General features: G+C 48.1%; 1 protein-coding gene across 1 annotated transcript; it reads right to left on the reverse strand.

Moving 5' to 3' along the window:
* Positions 1–1346: 1346 nt before the first annotated feature.
* On the reverse strand, positions 1347–7872 carry LOC137521447 (putative leucine-rich repeat-containing protein DDB_G0290503). The gene is made up of 17 exons (XM_068240711.1): positions 7276–7872; positions 6688–7233; positions 6520–6639; positions 6058–6471; positions 5638–5946; positions 5302–5526; positions 4588–5253; positions 4378–4497; positions 4189–4266; positions 3265–4146; positions 2971–3216; positions 2698–2859; positions 2404–2649; positions 2089–2292; positions 1837–1977; positions 1542–1746; positions 1347–1462 (listed from the first exon to the last, which is right to left on the reverse strand). Exons 1-17 carry the CDS (start codon positions 7870–7872, stop codon positions 1347–1349), a joined length of 5277 nt encoding a protein of 1758 aa, XP_068096812.1.
* Between the last annotated feature and the right edge of the window lie 11919 nt (positions 7873–19791).

A 19791-nucleotide genomic window follows, 5' to 3' on the forward strand; every position in this document is an offset into this window, starting at 1 on the left:
TCTGTACCGGATCTTCCACATTCTACACCAGTTCTACCACATTCTGTACCGGATCTTCCACATTCTACAAAAGTTCTGCCACATTCTGTACCGGATCTTCCACATTCTCCACCAGTTCTGCCACATTCTGTACCGGATCTTCCACATTCTACACCAGTTCTGCCACATTCTGTACCGGATCTTCCACATTCTACACCAGTTCTGCCACATTCTGTACCGGATCTTCCACATTCTCCACCAGTTCTGCCACATTCTGTACCGGATCTTCCACATTCTACACCAGTTCTGCCACATTCTGTACCGGATCTTCCACATTCTCCACCAGTTCTGCCACATTCTGTACCGGATCTTCCACATTCTACACCAGTTCTGCCACATTCTGTACCGGATCTTCCACATTCTACACCAGTTCTGCCACATTCTGTACCGGATCTTCCACATTCTCCACCAGTTCTGCCACATTCTGTACCGGATCTTCCACATTCTACACCAGTTCTGCCACATTCTGTACCGGATCTTCCACATTCTACACCAGTTCTGCCACATTCTGTACCGGATCTTCCACATTCTCCACCAGTTCTGCCACATTCTGTACCGGATCTTCCACATTCTACACCAGTTCTGCCACATTCTGTACCGGATCTTCCACATTCTCCACCAGTTCTGCCACATTCTGTACCGGATCTTCCACATTCTCCACCAGTTCTGCCACATTCTGTACCGGATCTTCCACATTCTCCACCAGTTCTGCCACATTCTGTACCGGATCTTCCACATTCTCCACCAGTTCTGCCACATTCTGTACCGGATCTTCCACATTCTCCACCAGTTCTGCCACATTCTGTACCGGATCTTCCACATTCTCCACCAGTTCTGCCACATTCTGTACCGGATCTTCCACATTCTCCACCAGTTCTGCCACATTCTGTACCGGATCTTCCACATTCTCCACCAGTTCTGCCACATTCTGTACCGGATCTTCCACATTCTCCACCAGTTCTGCCACATTCTGTACCGGATCTTCCACATTCTCCACCAGTTCTGCCACATTCTGTACCGGATCTTCCACATTCTCCACCAGTTCTGCCACATTCTGTACCGGATCTTCCACATTCTCCACCAGTTCTGCCACATTCTGTACCGGATCTTCCACATTCTCCACCAGTTCTGCCACATTCTGTACCGGATCTTCCACATTCTCCACCAGTTCTGCCACATTCTGTACCGGAATCTTCCACATTCTCCACCAGTTCTGCCACATTCTGTACCGGATCTTCCACATTCTCCACCAGTTCTGCCACATTCTGTACCGGATCTGCCACATTCTGTACCGGATCTGCCACATTCTACACCTGATCTTCCACATTCTCCACCAGTTCTGCCACATTCTGTACCGGATCTTCCACATTCTCCACCAGTTCTGCCACATTCTGTACCGGATCTTTCACATTCTCCACCAGTTCTGCCACATTCTGTACCGGATCTTCCACATTCTACACCTGATCTTCCACATTCTCCACCAGTTCTGCCACATTCTGTACCGGAATCTTCCACATTCTCCACCAGTTCTGCCACATTCTGTACCGGATCTTCCACATTCTCCACCAGTTCTGCCACATTCTGTACCGGATCTTCCACATTCTCCACCAGTTCTGCCACATTCTGTACCGGATCTTCCACATTCTCCACCAGTTCTGCCACATTCTGTACCGGATCTTCCACATTCTCCACCAGTTCTGCCACATTCTGTACCGGATCTTCCACATTCTACACCTGATCTTCCACATTCTCTACCAGTTCTGCCACATTCTGTACCGGATCTGCCACATTCTACACCTGATCTTCCACATTCTCCACCAGTTCTGCCACATTCTGTACCGAATCTTCCACATTCTCCACCAGTTCTGCCACATTCTGTACCGGATCTTTCACATTCTCCACCAGTTCTGCCACATTCTGTACCGGATCTTCCACATTCTACACCAGTTCTGCCACATTCTGTACCGGATCTTCCACATTCTCCACCAGTTCTGCCACATTCTGTACCGGATCTTCCACATTCTACACCAGTTCTGCCACATTCTGTACCGGATCTGCCACATTCTGTACCGGATCTTCCACATTCTCCACCAGTTCTGCCACATTCTGTACCGGATCTTCCACATTCTCCACCAGTTCTGCCACATTCTGTACCGGATCTTTCACATTCTCCACCAGTTCTGCCACATTCTGTACCGGATCTTCCACATTCTCCACCAGTTCTGCCACATTCTGTACCGGATCTTCCACATTCTACACCAGTTCTGCCACATTCTGTACCGGATCTTCCACATTCTCCACCAGTTCTGCCACATTCTGTACCGGATCTTGCACATTCTACACCAGTTCTGCCACATTCTGTACCGGATCTTCCACATTCTCCACCAGTTCTGTCACATTCCGTACTGGATCTTCCACATTCTCCACCAGTTCTGCCACATTCTGTACCGGATCTTCCACATTCTCCACCAGTTCTGCCACATTCTGTACCGGATCTTCCACATTCTCCACCAGTTCTGCCACATTCTGTACCGAATTTTCCACATTCTCCACCAGTTCTGCCACATTCTGTACCGGATCTTTCACATTCTCCACCAGTTCTGCCACATTCTGTACCGGATCTTCCACATTCTACACCAGTTCTGCCACATTCTGTACCGGATCTGCCACATTCTGTACCGGATCTTCCACATTCTCCACCAGTTCTGCCACATTCTGTACCGGATCTTTCACATTCTCCACCAGTTCTGCCACATTCTGTACCGGATCTTCCACATTCTCCACCAGTTCTGCCACATTCTGTACCGGATCTTCCACATTCTACACCAGTTCTGCCACATTCTGTACCGGATCTTCCACATTCTCCACCAGTTCTGCCACATTCTGTACCGGATCTTCCACATTCTACACCAGTTCTGCCACATTCTGTACCGGATCTTCCACATTCTCCACCAGTTCTGCCACATTCCGTACTGGATCTTCCACATTCTCCACCAGTTCTGCCACATTCTGTACCGGATCTTCCACATTCTCCACCAGTTCTGCCACATTCTGTACCGGATCTTCCACATTCTCCACCAGTTCTGCCACATTCTGTACCGAATTTTCCACATTCTCCACCAGTTCTGCCACATTCTGTACCGAATCTTCCACATTCTCCACCAGTTCTGCCACATTCTGTACCGGATCTTCCACATTCTACACCAGTTCTGCCACATTCTGTACTGGATCTTCCACATTCTCCACCAGTTCTGCCACATTCTGTACCGGATCTTCCACATTCTCCACCAGTTCTGCCACATTCTGTACCGGATCTTTTACATTCTCCACCAGTTCTGCCACATTCTGTACCGGATCTTCCACATTCTCTACCAGTTCTGCCACATTCTGTACCGGATCTTCCACATTCTCCACCAGTTCTGCCACATTCTGTACCGGATCTTCCACATTCTCCACCAGTTCTGCCACATTCTGTACCGGATCTTCCACATTCTCCACCAGTTCTGCCACATTCTGTACTGGATCTTCCACATTCTCCACCAGTTCTGCCACATTCTGTACCGGATCTTCCACATTCTCCACCAGTTCTGCCACATTCTGTACCGGATCTTCCACATTCTCCACCAGTTCTGCCACATTCTGTACCGGATCTTCCACATTCTGTACCGGATCTTCCACATTCTCCACCAGTTCTGCCACATTCTGCACCGAATCTTCCACATTCTCCACCAGTTCTGCCACATTCTGTACTGGATCTTCCACATTCTCCACCAGTTCTGCCACATTCTGTACCGAATCTTCCACATTCTCCACCAGTTCTGCCACATTCTGTACCGGATCTTCCACATTCTCCACCAGTTCTGCCACATTCTGTACCGGATCTTCCACATTCTCCACCAGTTCTGCCACATTCTGTACCGGATCTGCCACATTCTCCACCAGTTCTGCCACATTCTGTACCGGATCTTCCACATTCTCCACCAGTTCTGCCACATTCTGTACCGAATCTTCCACATTCTTCACCAGTTCTGCCACATTCTGTACCGGATCTTTCACATTCTCCACCAGTTCTGCCACATTCTGTACCGGATCTGCCACATTCTGTACCTAATCTTCCACATTCTCCACCAGTTCTGCCACATTCTGTACCGGATCTTCCACATTATCTACCAGTTCTGTCACATTCTCCACCAGTTCTGCCACATTCTGTACCGGATCTTCCACATTCTACAAAAGTTCTGCCACATTCTGTACCGGATCTTCCACATTCTCCACCTGATCTTCCACATTCTACACCAGTTCTGCCACATTCTACACCAGTTCTGCCACATTCTGTACCGGATCTTCCACATTCTTCACCAGTTCTGCCACATTCTGTACCGGATCTTCCACATTCTCCACCAGTTCTGCCACATTCTGTACCGGATCTTCCACATTCTCCACCAGTTCTGCCACATTCTGTACCGGATCTTCCACATTCTACACCAGTTCTGCCACATTCTGTACCGGATCATTCACATTCTACACCAGTTCTGCCACATTCTGTACTGGATCTTCCACATTCTCCACCAGTTCTGCCACATTCTGTACCGAATCTTCCACATTCTCCACCAGTTCTGCCACATTCTGTACTGGACCTTCCACATTCTCCACCAGTTCTGCCACATTCTGTACCGAATCTTCCACATTCTCCACCAGTTCTGCCACATTCTGTACCGAATCTTCCACATTCTCCACCAGTTCTGCCACATTCTGTACCGGATCTTCCACATTCTCCACCAGTTCTGCCACATTCTGTACCGGATCTGCCACATTCTCCACCAGTTCTGCCACATTCTGTACCGAATCTTCCACATTCTCCACCAGTTCTGCCACATTCTGTACTGGATCTTCCACATTCTCCACCAGTTCTGCCACATTCTGTACCGAATCTTCCACATTCTGTACCGGATCTGCCACATTCTGTACCGGATCTTCCAAATTCTCCACCAGTTCTGCCACATTCTGTACCGGATCTTTCACATTCTCCAACAGTTCTGCCACATTCTGTACCGAATCTTCCACATTCTCTACCAGTTCTGTCACATTCTCCACCAGTTCTGCCACATTCTGTACCGGATCTTCCACATTCTCTACCAGTTCTGTCACATTCTCCACCAGTTCTGCCACATTCTGCACCGAATCTTCCACATTCTCCACCAGTTCTGCCACATTCTGTACCGGATCTGCCACATTCTACACCAGTTCTGCCACATTCTGTACCGGATCTTCCACATTCTCCACCAGTTCTGCCACATTCTGTACCGGATCTGCCACATTCTCCACCAGTTCTGCCACATTCTGTACCGGATCTTCCACATTCTCCACCAGTTCTGCCACATTCTCTACCGGATCTTCCACATTCTCCACCAGTTCTGCCACATTCTGTACCGGATCTTCCACATTCTCCACCAGTTCTGCCACATTCTGTACCGGATCTTCCACATTCTACAAAAGTTCTGCCACATTCTGTACCGGATCTTCCACATTCTCCACCTGATCTTCCACATTCTCCACCAGTTCTGCCACATTCTACACCAGTTCTGCCACATTCTGTACCGGATCTTCCACATTCTCCACCAGTTCTGCCACATTCTGTACCGGATCTTCCACATTCTCCACCAGTTCTGCCACATTCTGTACCGGATCTGCCACATTCTCCACCAGTTCTGCCACATTCTGTACCGGATCTTTCACATTCTCCACCAGTTCTGCCACATTCTGTACCGGATCTTTCACATTCTCCACCAGTTCTGCCACATTCTGTACCGAATTTTCCACATTCTCCACCAGTTCTGCCACATTCTGTACCGGATCTTCCACATTCTCCACCTGATCTTCCACATTCTCCACCAGTTCTGCCACATTCTACACCAGTTCTGCCACATTCTGTACCGGATCTTCCACATTCTCCACCTGATCTTCCACATTCTCCACCAGTTCTGCCACATTCTACACCAGTTCTGCCACATTCTGTACCGGATCTTCCACATTCTCCACCAGTTCTGCCACATTCTGTACCGGATCTTCCACATTCTCCACCAGTTCTGCCACATTCTGTACCGGATCTTCCACATTCTCCACCAGTTCTGCCACATTCTGTACCGGATCTTCCACATTCTCCACCAGTTCTGCCACATTCTGTACCGGATCTTCCACATTCTCCACCAGTTCTGCCACATTCTGTACCGGATCTTCCACATTCTCCACCAGTTCTGCCACATTCTGTACCGGATCTTTCACATTCTCCACCAGTTCTGCCACATTCTGTACCGGATCTTCCACATTCTCTACCAGTTCTGCCACATTCTGTACCGGATCTGCCACATTCTCCACCAGTTCTGTCACATTCTCCACCAGTTCTGCCACATTCTCCACCAGTTCTGCCACATTCTGCACCGAATCTTCCACATTCTACACCAGTTCTGCCACATTCTGTACCGGATCTTCCACATTCTCCACCAGTTCTGCCACATTCTCAACCGGATCTTCTACATTCTCCACCAGTTCTGCCACATTCTGTACCGGATCTTCCACATTCTCCACCAGTTCTGCCACATTCTGCACCGAATCTTCCACATTCTACACCAGTTCTGCCACATTCTGTACCGGATCTTCCACATTCTCCACCAGTTCTGCCACATTCTCAACCGGATCTTCCACATTCTCCACCAGTTCTGCCACATTCTGTACCGGATCTTCCACATTCTCCACCAGTTCTGCCACATTCTGCACCGAATCTTCCACATTCTCCACCAGTTCTGCCACATTCTGTACCGGATCTTCCACATTCTCCACCAGTTCTGCCACATTCTGTACTGGATCTTCCACATTCTCCACCAGTTCTGCCACATTCTGTACCGGATCTTTCACATTCTCCACCAGTTCTGCCACATTCTGTACTGGATCTTCCACATTCTCCACCAGTTCTGCCACATTCTCCACCAGTTCTGCCACATTCTGTACCGGATCTTCCACATTCTCCACCAGTTCTGCCACATTCTCAACCGGATCTTCCACATTCTCCACCAGTTCTGCCACATTCTCTACCGGATCTTCCACATTCTCCACCAGTTCTGCCACATTCTGTACCGGATCTGCCACATTCTGTACCGGATCTTCCACATTCTCCACCAGTTCTGCCACATTCTGTACCTAATCTTCCACATTCTCCACCAGTTCTGCCACATTCTGTACCGGATCTTCCACATTCTCCACCAGTTCTGCCACATTCTGTACCGGATCTTCCACATTCTCCACCAGTTCTGCCACATTCTGTACCGGATCTTCCACATTCTCCACCAGTTCTGCCACATTCTGTACCGGATCTGCCACATTCTGTACCGGATATTCCACATTCTCCACCAGTTCTGCCACATTCTGTACCGGATCTTTCACTTTCTCCACCAGTTCTGCCACATTCTGCTCCAGTTCTCCTCCATTCTGCACCGGGTCTGCTCTATCTGCTCCTTTTCTGCACCAGATCTGCCACATTCTCCACCAGTTCTGCCACATTCTCCTCCAGTTCCCCTGCTTCAGGTCCACTCTAGTTTCTCTGCTCCTGGTTCTGCTCCTGTTTTCTGCTCTGGTTCTGCTCCAGGTTCTCTGCTCCCGGTTCTGCTCCAGTTTCCTGCTCCGGTTCTGATTCAGTTTCCCTGCTCCAGTTTTGCTCCAGTTTCCCTGCTCCGATCCTGCTCTAGTTTCCCTGCTCTGGTTCTGCTCCAGTTTCCCTGCACCAGTTCTACTCCAGTTTCCCTGCTCTGGTTCTGCTACAGTTTCCTTGCACCGGATCATCTCCAGTTTCCCTGCTCCGGTTCTGCTCCAGTTTCCCTGCTCCAGTTTCTCTGCACCGGTTCTGCTCCAGTTTCCCTGCTCCGGATCTGTTCCAGTTTCCCTGCTCCATTTTCCCTGCTCCAGGTCTGCTCCAGTTTCCCTGCTCTCGTTCTGCTCCAGTTTCCCTGCTTCGGATCTGCTCCAGTTTTCTGCTCTGGTTCTGCTCCAGTTTCCTGCTCCGGATCTGCTCCAGTTTCCTGCTTTGGATCTGCTCCAGTTTCCTGCTCCGGATCTGCTCCAGTTTCCTGCTGCGGATCTGCTCCAGTTTCCCTGCTCCAGGATCTGCTTCAGTTTTCCTGCTCCGCTTCTGTCCCGGTTCCAGATCTGCTCCAGTTTCCCTGCTCCAGATCTGCTCCAGTTTCCCTGCTCTGGTTCTGCACCAGATTCCTGCTCTGGATCTGCTTTAGTTTACCTGCACCAGATCTGCTCCAGTTTCCCTTAACCGGTTTTGCACCACTGTCCCTGCTCTAGTTCTGCTCCAGTTTTCCTGCTCCGGATTTGCTCCAGTTTCCCTGCTCCGGATTTGCTCCAGTTTCCCTGCACCACTTCTGCTCCAGTTTCCCTGCTCTGGTTTTGCTCCAGTTTCCCTGCTTCGGTTCTGCTCCACTTTCCCTGCTCCAGATTCCCTGCTCCCAGATCCGTTCCAGTTTTCCTGCTCCAGATCTGCTCTAGTTTCCCTCCTCCAGTTCTGCTCTAGTTTTCTGCTCCAGATCTGCTCCAGTTTCCCTCCTCCAGTTCTGCTCTAGTTTTCTGCTCCAGATCTGTTCCAGTTTCCCTGCTCCGGATCTGCTCCAGTTTCCCTGCTCCGGTTCTGCTCCAGTTTCCTTGCACTGGTTCTGCTCCAGTTTCCCTGCTCCAGTTTCCGGTTCTGCTCCAGTTTCCCTGCTCCAGATCTGCTCCAGTTTCCCTGCACCGGTTTTACTCCAGTTTCCCTGCTCTAGTTTTGCTCCAGTTTCCCTGCTCTGGATTTGCTCCAGTTTCCCTGCTTCGTTCTGCTCCAATTTCCCTGCTCCAGATCTACTCCAGTTTAACTGCTCCAGATCCGCTCCAGGTTTCCTGCTCCTGATCTGCTCCAGTTTCCCTGCTCTGGTTCTGCTCTAGTTTCCTGCTCCAGATCGGCTCCAGTTTCTCTGCTCCGGATCTGCTCCAGTTTTCCTGCTCCAGATCTTCTCCAGTTTTCCTGCACCAGATCTGCTCCAGTTTCCCTGCTCTGGTTCTGCTCTAGTTTCCCTGCTCCGGTTCTGCTTCAGTTTCCCTGCTCCAGATTTGCTCCAGATTCCCTGCTTCAGTTCTGCTCCAGTTTCCCTGCTCTGGATCTGCTTCATTTTCCCTGCTCCAGATCTTCTCTAGTTTCCCTGCTCCGGATCTGCTCCAGTTTCCCTGCACCGGTTCTGCTCCAGTTTCCCTGCTCTGGTTTTGCTCCGGTTTCCCTGCTCTGAATTTGCTCCAGTTTCCCTGCTCCAGATCTGCTCCAGATGCCCTGCTCCCAGATCCGCTCCAGTTTTCCTGCTCCGGATCTGCTCCAGTTTCCCTGCTCCGGTTCTGCTCTAGTTTTCTGCTCCAGATCGGCTCCAGTTTCCCTGCTCCGGATCTGCTCCAGTTTCCTTGCTCCAGTTCTGCTCCAGTTTCCTTGCACTGGTTCTGCTCCAGTTTACTTGCTCCGGTTCTGCTCCAGTTTCCTTGCACTGGTTCTGCTCCAGTTTCCTTGCTCCAGTTCTGCTCCAGTTTCCTTGCACTGGTTCTGCTCCAGTTTACTTGCTCCGGTTCTGCTCCAGTTTCCCTGCTCCAGATCTGCTCCAGTTTCCCTGCACCGGTTCTACACCAGTTTCCCTGCTCTGGATTTGCTCCAGTTTCCCTGCTTTGGTTCTGCTCCAGTTTCCTGCTCCAGATCTGCTCCAGTTTCCCTGCTCTGGTTTTGCTCCAGTTTCCGTGCTCCAGATCTGCTCCAGTTTCCCTGCTCTGGATTTGCTCCAGTTTCCCTGCTTTGGTTCTGCTCCAGTTTCCTGCTCCAGATCTGCTCCAGTTTCCCTGCTCTGGTTTTGCTCCAGTTTCCGTGCTCCAGATCTGCTCCAGTTTCCCTGCTCTGGATTTGCTCCAGTTTCCCTGCTTTGGTTCTGCTCCAGTTTCCTGCTCCAGATTTGCTCCAGTTTCCCTGCTCCAGATCCGCTCCAGTTTCCCTGCTCTGGTTCTGCTCTAGTTTACTGCTCCGGTTTTGCTCCAGTTTCCCTGCTCCAGATTTGCTCCAGTTTCCCTGCTTCGGGTCTGCTCTAGTTTCCCTGCTCCAGATCTGCTCCAGTTTCCTGCTCCAGATCTGCTCCAGTTTCCTGCTCCAGATCTGCTCCAGTTTCCCTGCTCCGGTTCTGCTCCAGTTTCCCTGCTCAAGATCTGCTCCAGTTTTCCAGCTCCAGTTCTGCTCCAGTTTCCTGCTCCAGATCTGCTCCAGGTTCCTGCTCCGGATCTGCTCCAGTCTCCTGCTCTGGATCTGCTCCAGTTTCCCTGCTCCGGATCTGCTCCAGTTCCCCTGCTCCGGTTCTGCTCCAGTTTCCTGCTCCGGATCTGCTCCAGTTTCCCTGCTCCGGTTCTGCTCCAGTTTCCTGCTCTGGATCTTCTCCAGTTTCCTGCTCCAGTTGTCTGCTCCAGGTCTGCTCCAGTTTCCTGCTCCGGTTTCCTGCTCCGGAGCTGCTCCAGTTTCCTGCTCGGTTCTGCTTCGGAATGTGTCTCTAAACGTTGTTTGAATAATCGTGTGCCTGTACCCACGTCGCGAGAACGCGGAAACAATCGCTTGTCATCACTCCAAAAATTGCGGGTCGCCGGAAAAATTGCGAGTTGGGTGCGCGGCTGGAGGAGGACTGACTGATAATACAGGTGCTCATAGATCAGTCCCCGATCGGTGCCGCCACAAGCACGCCTGATCAACAGTTCAACCAATTCCAGACATGCGGCTAGATCTGCTCCAGTTTCCCAGGGAAGGAGAGGAGACACATCCCTGAACCATGGCTCTGAGCTGCCAGCCTGGGGAGAGCGCTGATCCGGTGTGACATCTGCACCCTGAGACCACCGCGCTCCTGCAAAGGTGCCACGTGCCACTGGCAAGCCTCGTATGCAGCCTGACAGCTTCAGTGACATCCGGGAGCAGCACGTGGAGCGTGAGAACCCGGACCATACACAACAATCTGCACATCCCCCAATCTGACCGTCTGCTGTCCTGAGATTCATGAGATCCGTACAAGAGCGGACATTATAATCCACAATGTCAGTAAACCACACCGTCAACCATTATAATCCACCCTGTCACCCATTATAATCCACACCGTCACCCATTATAATCCAGACCGTCACCCATTATAATCCAGACCGTCACCCATTATAATCCAGACCGTCAGCCATTATAATCCACACTGTCAGCCATTATAATCCACACCGTCACCCATTATAATCCACACCGTCACCCATTATAATCCACACTGTCAGCCATTATAACCCACACCGTCACCCATTATAATCCACACTGTCACCCATTATAATCCACACCGTCACCCATTATAATCCAGACCGTCAGCCATTATAATCCACACTGTCAGCCATTATAATCCACACCGTCACCCATTATAATCCACACTGTCACCCATTATAATCCACCCTGTCACCCATTATAATCCAGACCGTCAGCCATTATAATCCACACTGTCAGCCATTATAATCCACACTGTCAGCCATTATAATCCACACCGTCACCCATTATAATCCACACTGTCAGCCATTATAATCCACACCGTCACCCATTATAATCCACACTGTCACCCATTATAATCCACACCGTCACCCATTATAATCCAGACCGTCACCCATTATAATCCACACCGTCACCCATTATAATCCACACCGTCACCCATTATAATCCACACCGTCACCCATTATAATCCAGACCGTCACCCATTATAATCCAGACCGTCACCCATTATAATCCAGACCGTCACCCATTATAATCCAGACCGTCACCCATTATAATCCACACCGTCACCCATTATAATCCACACCGTCACCCATTATAATCCACACTGTCAGCCATTATAATCCACACCGTCACCCATTATAATCCACACTGTCACCCATTATAATCCACACCGTCACCCATTATAATCCAGACCGTCACCCATTATAATCCACACCGTCACCCATTATAATCCACACCGTCACCCATTATAATCCAGACCGTCACCCATTATAATCCACACCGTCACCCATTATAATCCACACCGTCACCCATTATAATCCAGACCGTCACCCATTATAATCCAGACCGTCACCCATTATAATCCAGACCGTCACCCATTATAATCCAGACCGTCACCCATTATAATCCACACTGTCACCCATTATAATCCACACCGTCACCCATTATAATCCACACCGTCACCCATTATAATCCACACCGTCACCCATTATAATCCAGACCGTCAGCCATTATAATCCACACTATGTCAGTGCATAGATCAAACCTCTAGATCGACAGTTGATGAACTGTCTAATCCTGCACGTACGTCCAAAGCGGGTAAAGGTATCGCCCAGTTCAATGAAATTGCAACAGGAGCACTTTTGACATTTGAAATTCCCTTTTGGACGGTTAGAACCTAGCCAGGTCAAAGATTGAGGACTGGTGAATTCACTGTGAGAAAGTTTATCCTTTAAATTAGGGACTCGTTTATATGAGACACAGGGGAGGAGAGCACCTCTAGACTTTAACATCCTATCCTGTTGAATGATCCACCAATTTTTTCTAATTGTGTTTTTGATGTACTGAAACATTGGTGAGTATGTGAAATGCATGAAAAACCTCTCTTGAGGGTTGGTCTTTCTACACTCCCTAGTCTGCTCTAACAGTGAGGTCCTATTTCTGGAAGAGGCCCTTGAGAAAGCTTGCTGAATAGTGTGTAGCTTATATCCCCTACTAAATCTTCAGACTGCTCTAAAAAATCTTCCCAGCAGCTGGCATTTCTCCTCAGCCTCAAAAACTGCCCATAGGGAACCCCCCTGAGCGTGGAGGTGGGGTGATAACTTTTGGCACTCAATAAGGAGTTAACCGCTGTAGGCTTCCTAAAGGTTTTGGTTGATATCATTCCCTCCTGTATCCTAATGTCCAAATCTAGAAATTCTAGTTGTTGGTCACCCCAGGTACAAGTGAAAGACATATTAACATCATTAGAGCCCAAATATTTCATGAACTGATTGAAATCATCCTGTGGCCCCTCCCACATGATTAGTATATCATCTATATAGCGGATCCAGAGTTTTATCCGATCCAGGAACCCATTCCTCGATGAATAGATGTAATCTGCCTCCCAGCGGCCCATAAAGAGGCCGGCATAGGTGGGGGCCACAGGGCTCCCCATCGCCGTGCCGACCTCCTGATGGTACCACTGGCGGTCAAAGAGGAATGAGTTCCTAGTTAGGACAAACTCCAGACCCGCCAAGACAAACCACTGCAAGGGCTCATCGTTAATTACTTCAGGTATGAAAGACTCAATAGCTTTTAAACCATCAATGTGGCAAATACGACTGTAAAGGGAAACCACATCAATTGATGCCAAATGATAACCAGATTGCCATTCAAAGGCCCCTAAAACATTCAACACCTCTGTGGTGTCACCTACATATGAAGGTACAGATCTTAACAAGGGTCTCAATTGAAAGTCAACATATTGGGAAAGAGCCTCTGTCAGTGATCCAATTGCCGAAACAATGGGGCGGCCCGGTGGGTTGTCCAATGATTTGTGTATCTTTGGGATACAATACCACACCGGGCTGCGGGGGAACTGAGGAAGTAACTTATTTGCCACTGTTCTATCAAGGGCACCATCAGTGACTCCTTTATATAGCAACTTCTTTAGCTCCACAGTGTATTGTGAAGTCGGATCTACCGGGAGTTTGGAATAGGTGACCCTATCTTCAAGTTGTCGTTGGCATTCCACTTGGTACTGCTCGGTAGACAATATAACCACCCCTCCCCCCTTATCCGCTTCCTTTATGGTTAAGTCAGTCCTAGACTGCAGCCATTTCAAGGCCTCCCTTTCCTGGCAAGACAAATTAGAAGCATCCTTTGGGTAGATCAATGATTTACAGTCCTCCAACACTTTAGAGTAAAACAGTTCAACTGAACCACCTGGTATAGCTGGGGGATTGAAGACTGATCTGTTGCCTATGTAAAAAGGAAGTTTACGATTGACCTCTACTTGATTGGGAATGTGTGCCTCCGATAATTCACAGAGGTCTCGTAACGTATCACGATCCCAATGGTGTTCAGAAGTGCCAACTAGCAGGGGAATGGTTCTTAAATCTACATCCTGCAATCGATCTGACGGTTTTTCCTTATCTGCAAAAAACCTGTGTAGTGATAATTTTCTGGTATTCAAAAATAGTTCCTGTTCAAACTTAACAAAATCAAATTCAACAGTGGGACAAAAATTCAACCCTTTGTTCAAGAGGGAGTATACTGCATCGCTTAATTCTACCCCTGACAGGTTATAGATTTTTATTTCTTCCTGTTTCTCTCCGACCGTCTCGGTTGAGGCTTGGTCCATGAGACCTGTTTCAAAATGCTCTTTTGATTTTCGTTTGCCTCTCCTGACCTTTTTCTTTCTAAAGGGACATCGTCCTCTGAAGATGATCCAGTATGTCTTATAGATCCATGTGAGCTATTAGGGGAACTATCAGGTGAAGCTCTCCATGAACCATTTCCAGAGGGATTACGTCTCTTCCTCCCCTTATTTCTCTTATTTGGGCTACGATAGGGTCTTTCCTTTCTCCAGGAAAAGACCTGCTGTTGTTCATAGTCCAACCGGTCTCGGGCAAACTTGACATTTTTATCCTTTTTAATCTGTTCCTGTATCGGGGTTAAGCGTAATTCGAACTTGGTGACAAGTAGATTCAAACTGTCCTCATCCGTTAAGGCAATTATTAATTTCTTAGTACTTTCCATCTCCTCTAGAATCTCTTGGTAATCAATTTCGTTCTCCTCAATCACCAAGTCCTGATACAGCAATACACACTTATCGAATAGGGCATCACATTTGGTCTTTGCAGAGGGGCGGACCTTAGACTGAGATAGGTGTCTATAGAATCGTATCCCTCGTGGGGCTCTCCCAACTGCCTTATATTTTTGTAAAGTAATTATAGTCCAATATTTACGTACCTCCCTTTCCATTAGGTTATAGAGTCTGCTCTCAAGGCTCTTTAATTCCTGGGGACGGGGAGTGGGGATGACACCAACATCCTTATCCTCCTTCAGAAAAGAGTCCACATCTTTCCGTCCCTCCCTGAATGCAGACATTGCCATGACAAAGCTTTCCCTGTGGAATCCAGGGTCTGTGCTCCGGAGCAGAAAACAAAACGATCCAATCCAGTATATGTAGAGAAGGCACCATGCACAAGATAGCTAGCTGTGTAGATAATTTAGGGAGTGCAAATAGCCAAGACGTATTGAAACAGTTCCACTTGCAAAGAAAAAGAGGCCTTGCACATCCCAATTAAAACTTCACTTTTAATTTACTTGTAGTAAAAACAGGCATACTTTACATGTCCATATGGTAGAAAGAGAGGTACAGGCAGTGTTAAGGGAGGTCGACAGCCGTTTCGCGCCGATTAGGTTTAGGTTAATTATAATCCACACCATCAACCATTATAATCCACACCGTCAACCATAATAATCTACACTGTCAACCATTATAATCCACACCGTCAACCATAATAATCCACACCATCACCCATTATAATCCACACCATCACCCATAATAATCCACATCGTCACCCATTATAATCCACACCGTCACCCATTATAATCAACACCATCAACAATTATAATCCACACCATCAACCATTATAATCCACACCGTCAACCATAATAATCCACACCGTCAGACATTATAATCCACACCGTCAACCATAATAATCCACACCGTCAACCATTATAATCCACACCGTCAACCATAATAATCCACACCGTCAACCATAATAATCCACACCATCACCCATTATAATCAACACCGTCAACCATAATAATCCACACCGTCAACCATAATAATCCACACTGTCACCCATTATAATCCACACCGTCACCCATTATAATCCAGACCGTCAGACATTATAATCCACACTGTCACCCATTATAATCCACACTGTCACCCATTATAATCCACACCATCAACAATTATAATCCACACCGTCACCCATAATAATCCAGACCGTCAGCCATTATAATCCACACTGTCACCCATTATAATCCACACCATCAGCCATTATAATCCACACCATCACCCATTACAATCCACACCGTCACCCATTATAATCCAGACCGTCAGCCATTATAATCCACACCGTCACCCATTATAATCCACACCGTCACCCATTATAATCCATCAACAACACCATCAACAATTATAATCCACACCGTCACCCATTATAATCCACACCGTCAGCCTTTATAATCCACACTGTCAGGCATCAATTCACAATGTCAGCCATTATAATCTACACCATCAACAATTATAATCCACACCGTCACCCATTATAATCAACACCATCAACAATTATAATCCACACCGTCACCCATTATAATCCACACCGTCACCCATTATAATCCACACCGTCAGCCTTTATAATCCACACTGTCAGGCATCAATTCACAATGTCAGCCATTATAATCTACACCATCAACAATTATAATCCACACCATCAGCCATAATAATGCACACCGTCAACCATAATGATCCACACCGTCAACCATAATAATACACACCGTCAGCCATTATAATCCACACCGTCAGCCATTATAATCCACACCGTCAACCATAATAATCCACACCGTCAACCATAATAATCCACACCATCAACCATTATAATCCAGACCGTCAGACATTATAATCCACACTGTCACCCATTATAATCCACACCGTCACCCATTATAATCCAGACCGTCAGATATTATAATCCACACTGTCACCCATTATAATCCACACCGTCACCCATTATAATCCACACCGTCACCCATTATAATCCACACTGTCACCCATTATAATCCACACCATCAACAATTATAATCCACACCGTCAACCATTATAATCCAGACCGTCAGCCATTATAATCCACACTGTCACCCATTATAATCCACACCGTCACCCATTATAATCCAGACCGTCAGACATTATAATCCACACTGTCACCCATTATAATCCACACCGTCACCCATTATAATCCACACTGTCAGGCATCAATTCACAATGTCAGCCATTATAATCTACACCATCAACCATTATAATCCACACCATCAGCCATAATAATGCACACCGTCAACCATAATGATCCACACCGTCAACCATAATAATACACACCGTCAGCCATTATAATCCACACCGTCAGCCATTATAATCCACACCGTCAACCATAATAATCCAAACCGTCAACCATAATAATCCACACCGTCAACCATTATAATCCACACCGTCCACACCGTCAACCATAATAATCCACACCGTCAACCATAATAATCCAGACCGTCAGCCATTATAATCCACACTGTCACCCATTATAATCCACACCGTCACCCATTATAATCCAGACCGTCAGACATTATAATCCACACTGTCACCCATTATAATCCACACCGCCACCCATTATAATCCACACCGTCACCCATTATAATCCACACCGTCACCCATTATAATCCAGACCGTCAGCCATTATAATCCACACTGTCACCCATTATAATCCACTCTGTCACCCATTATAATCCACACCATCAACAATTATAATCCACACCGTCAACCATTATAATCCAGACCGTCAGCCATTATAATCCACACTGTCACCCATTATAATCCACACCGTCACCCATTATAATCCAGACCGTCAGACATTATATTCCACACTGTCACCCATTATAATACACACCGTCACCCATTATAATCCACACCGTCACCCATTATAATCCAGACCGTCAGCCATTATAATCCACACTGTCCACACTGTCACCCATTATAATCCAGACCGTCAGCCATTATAATCCAGACCGTCAGCCATTATAATCCACACTGTCACCCATTATAATCCACACCATCAACAATTATAATCCACACCGTCACTGTAACGCTCGGTGAAGCACAGAGAGGATCTGATTACCGGTGATCTGCAGAATCACTGGGAATACAGATGTATACCAGATTATAAGTGATCTGCAGTATCACCGATAATCCGATATACCAGCTAACCTCTGTTCACCTGAGTAGAGTGTAGTGTTTGGTGTAACAGTAACACTGAGAGGCCTGAGAATCAGTGCAGTGAGGAGTACTGCACGGCTTCCTTTCCAAAGGCCTGAACTCTCCAAGGCGGGAGGAGTCGGGCTGACAGTAGGAAGGTAAGTCTGAAAGTAACACTCAGGAGGTAGTGTCACTAACAGGACGGGTAACCGCCTCCAATAGTAAGGTCGGTTCTCGAGGTCGGACAAGCCAGGTTGTAACACACGGACAGATAAAGTACAGAATCAGAAGGCAGAGGCGGAGTCTAGGTACGGGCAGGGTTCGGCAACAGGGTATCCATACCCCCCAACCGTCCCGTTTTCGTCGGGCCCCCCCTCTTGAATCCCGACGGCTGGGCAGAGAATGGAGGAGGAAAAAATGATCGAGGCTCCAGCCGCGGTAATGAGGGATGCAGGAGCCCGGCTTCATTACTTCCTCCCTCCCTCTCTCTGAATACCCCCCTGATGTGTCTGTCCCCCCCTCCGTGTTAGCAGAGTGAGCGCAGCGGAGCAGCCAGTCGAGTCCTCTTACCGCTGATCCACTCGTACTGGCATCGGACCTCCATGTGCTTCCTGTTTACTATGACGTCACAGGAAGCACATGGAGGTCTGATGCCAGTACGAGTGGATCAGCGGTAAGAGGACTCGGCTGGCTGCTCCGCTGCGCTCACTCTGCCTACAGGGAGGGAGGAGGGGGGACACAGACACATCAGGGGGGGCGTTCAGAGAGGGGGGGGACAGACACATCAGGGGGGCGTTCAGAGAGGGGGGGGGACAGACACATCAGGGGGGCGTGCAGAGAGGGGGGGGGACAGACACATCAGGGGGGCATAAACACAGAAACCCATGGGCACCCTCACCCTTCTCCCCACCATTTTTTAATGACAATTGCATGCATATATATATATATATATATCTGCAATTGTGTATATATATATTTTTTGACTAGGGGTGTGTCAGGGGGTGTGGTTGGGGGTGTGTCAGGGGTGTGTGGCTTATGTCCTGGTTTCTCATCTCAAAAAGTTGGGAGGTATGGGGTATCAGAAATATCGAGGTACAAAATCAGGAGGCAGAAGCAGAGTCTAAGGACGAGCCGGGGTTCGGCAACAGAGTATCAGAATAGCAAGGTACAAGATCAGAGTTCAGGAGGATAGTCAGGCAGGCAAAAGGTCATAACAGATAATCACAATCAAACTAGTACTTTAGACTATCAACAGAATCTAGCTAAGTGTAGGATTACAGCTCCAGCTGGTCCCGGCACACTTGCGGATCTGACTACGGATCTGGGTGCTCCCACGTATGTGATCGCAACGCCAGACAACCAGCAACTGAATAAGCAGCAGAATATATAGTTGCTGGACTCTGCTGCCCCGCCCGAACCATTCAGCCAATCATGAGTCCTGCAGGAATCAGCTGACCTTCCTGATCAGCTGACACTTCCTCTGCAGGTATAAAGGTCCTGAATTCAGGCCCGCGCGAGCATAGCTCTCCATCTGCCTAGGTGCACTAACAGACCCAGCCACACCAAGCACATGCTGCTGCATGCAAACAGCCGCTTTGCTGTCAGGACATGCGGCGGCTTTTCCGCGTTCCAC

Source organism: Hyperolius riggenbachi, chromosome 6, assembly GCF_040937935.1.
Source record: "Hyperolius riggenbachi isolate aHypRig1 chromosome 6, aHypRig1.pri, whole genome shotgun sequence".
Taxonomy (NCBI): domain Eukaryota; kingdom Metazoa; phylum Chordata; class Amphibia; order Anura; family Hyperoliidae; genus Hyperolius; species Hyperolius riggenbachi.

What these genes read in the sequence shown, in the direction of transcription:
- LOC137521447 (XM_068240711.1), bottom strand. Translation starts at nt 7,872, where the DNA reads ATGATCCGGTGCAAGGAAACTGTAGCAGAACCAGAGCAGGGAAACTGG. An exon ending in TGAAGAATGTGGAAGATCCG is followed by an intron (nt 4,267 to 4,377) that starts GTACAGAATGTG and finishes GAACTTTTGTAG; the next exon opens with AATGTGGAAGATCCGGTACA. An exon ending in TACAGAATGTGGCAGATCCG is followed by an intron (nt 1,978 to 2,088) that starts GTACAGAATGTG and finishes GAACTGGTGTAG; the next exon opens with AATGTGGAAGATCCGGTACA.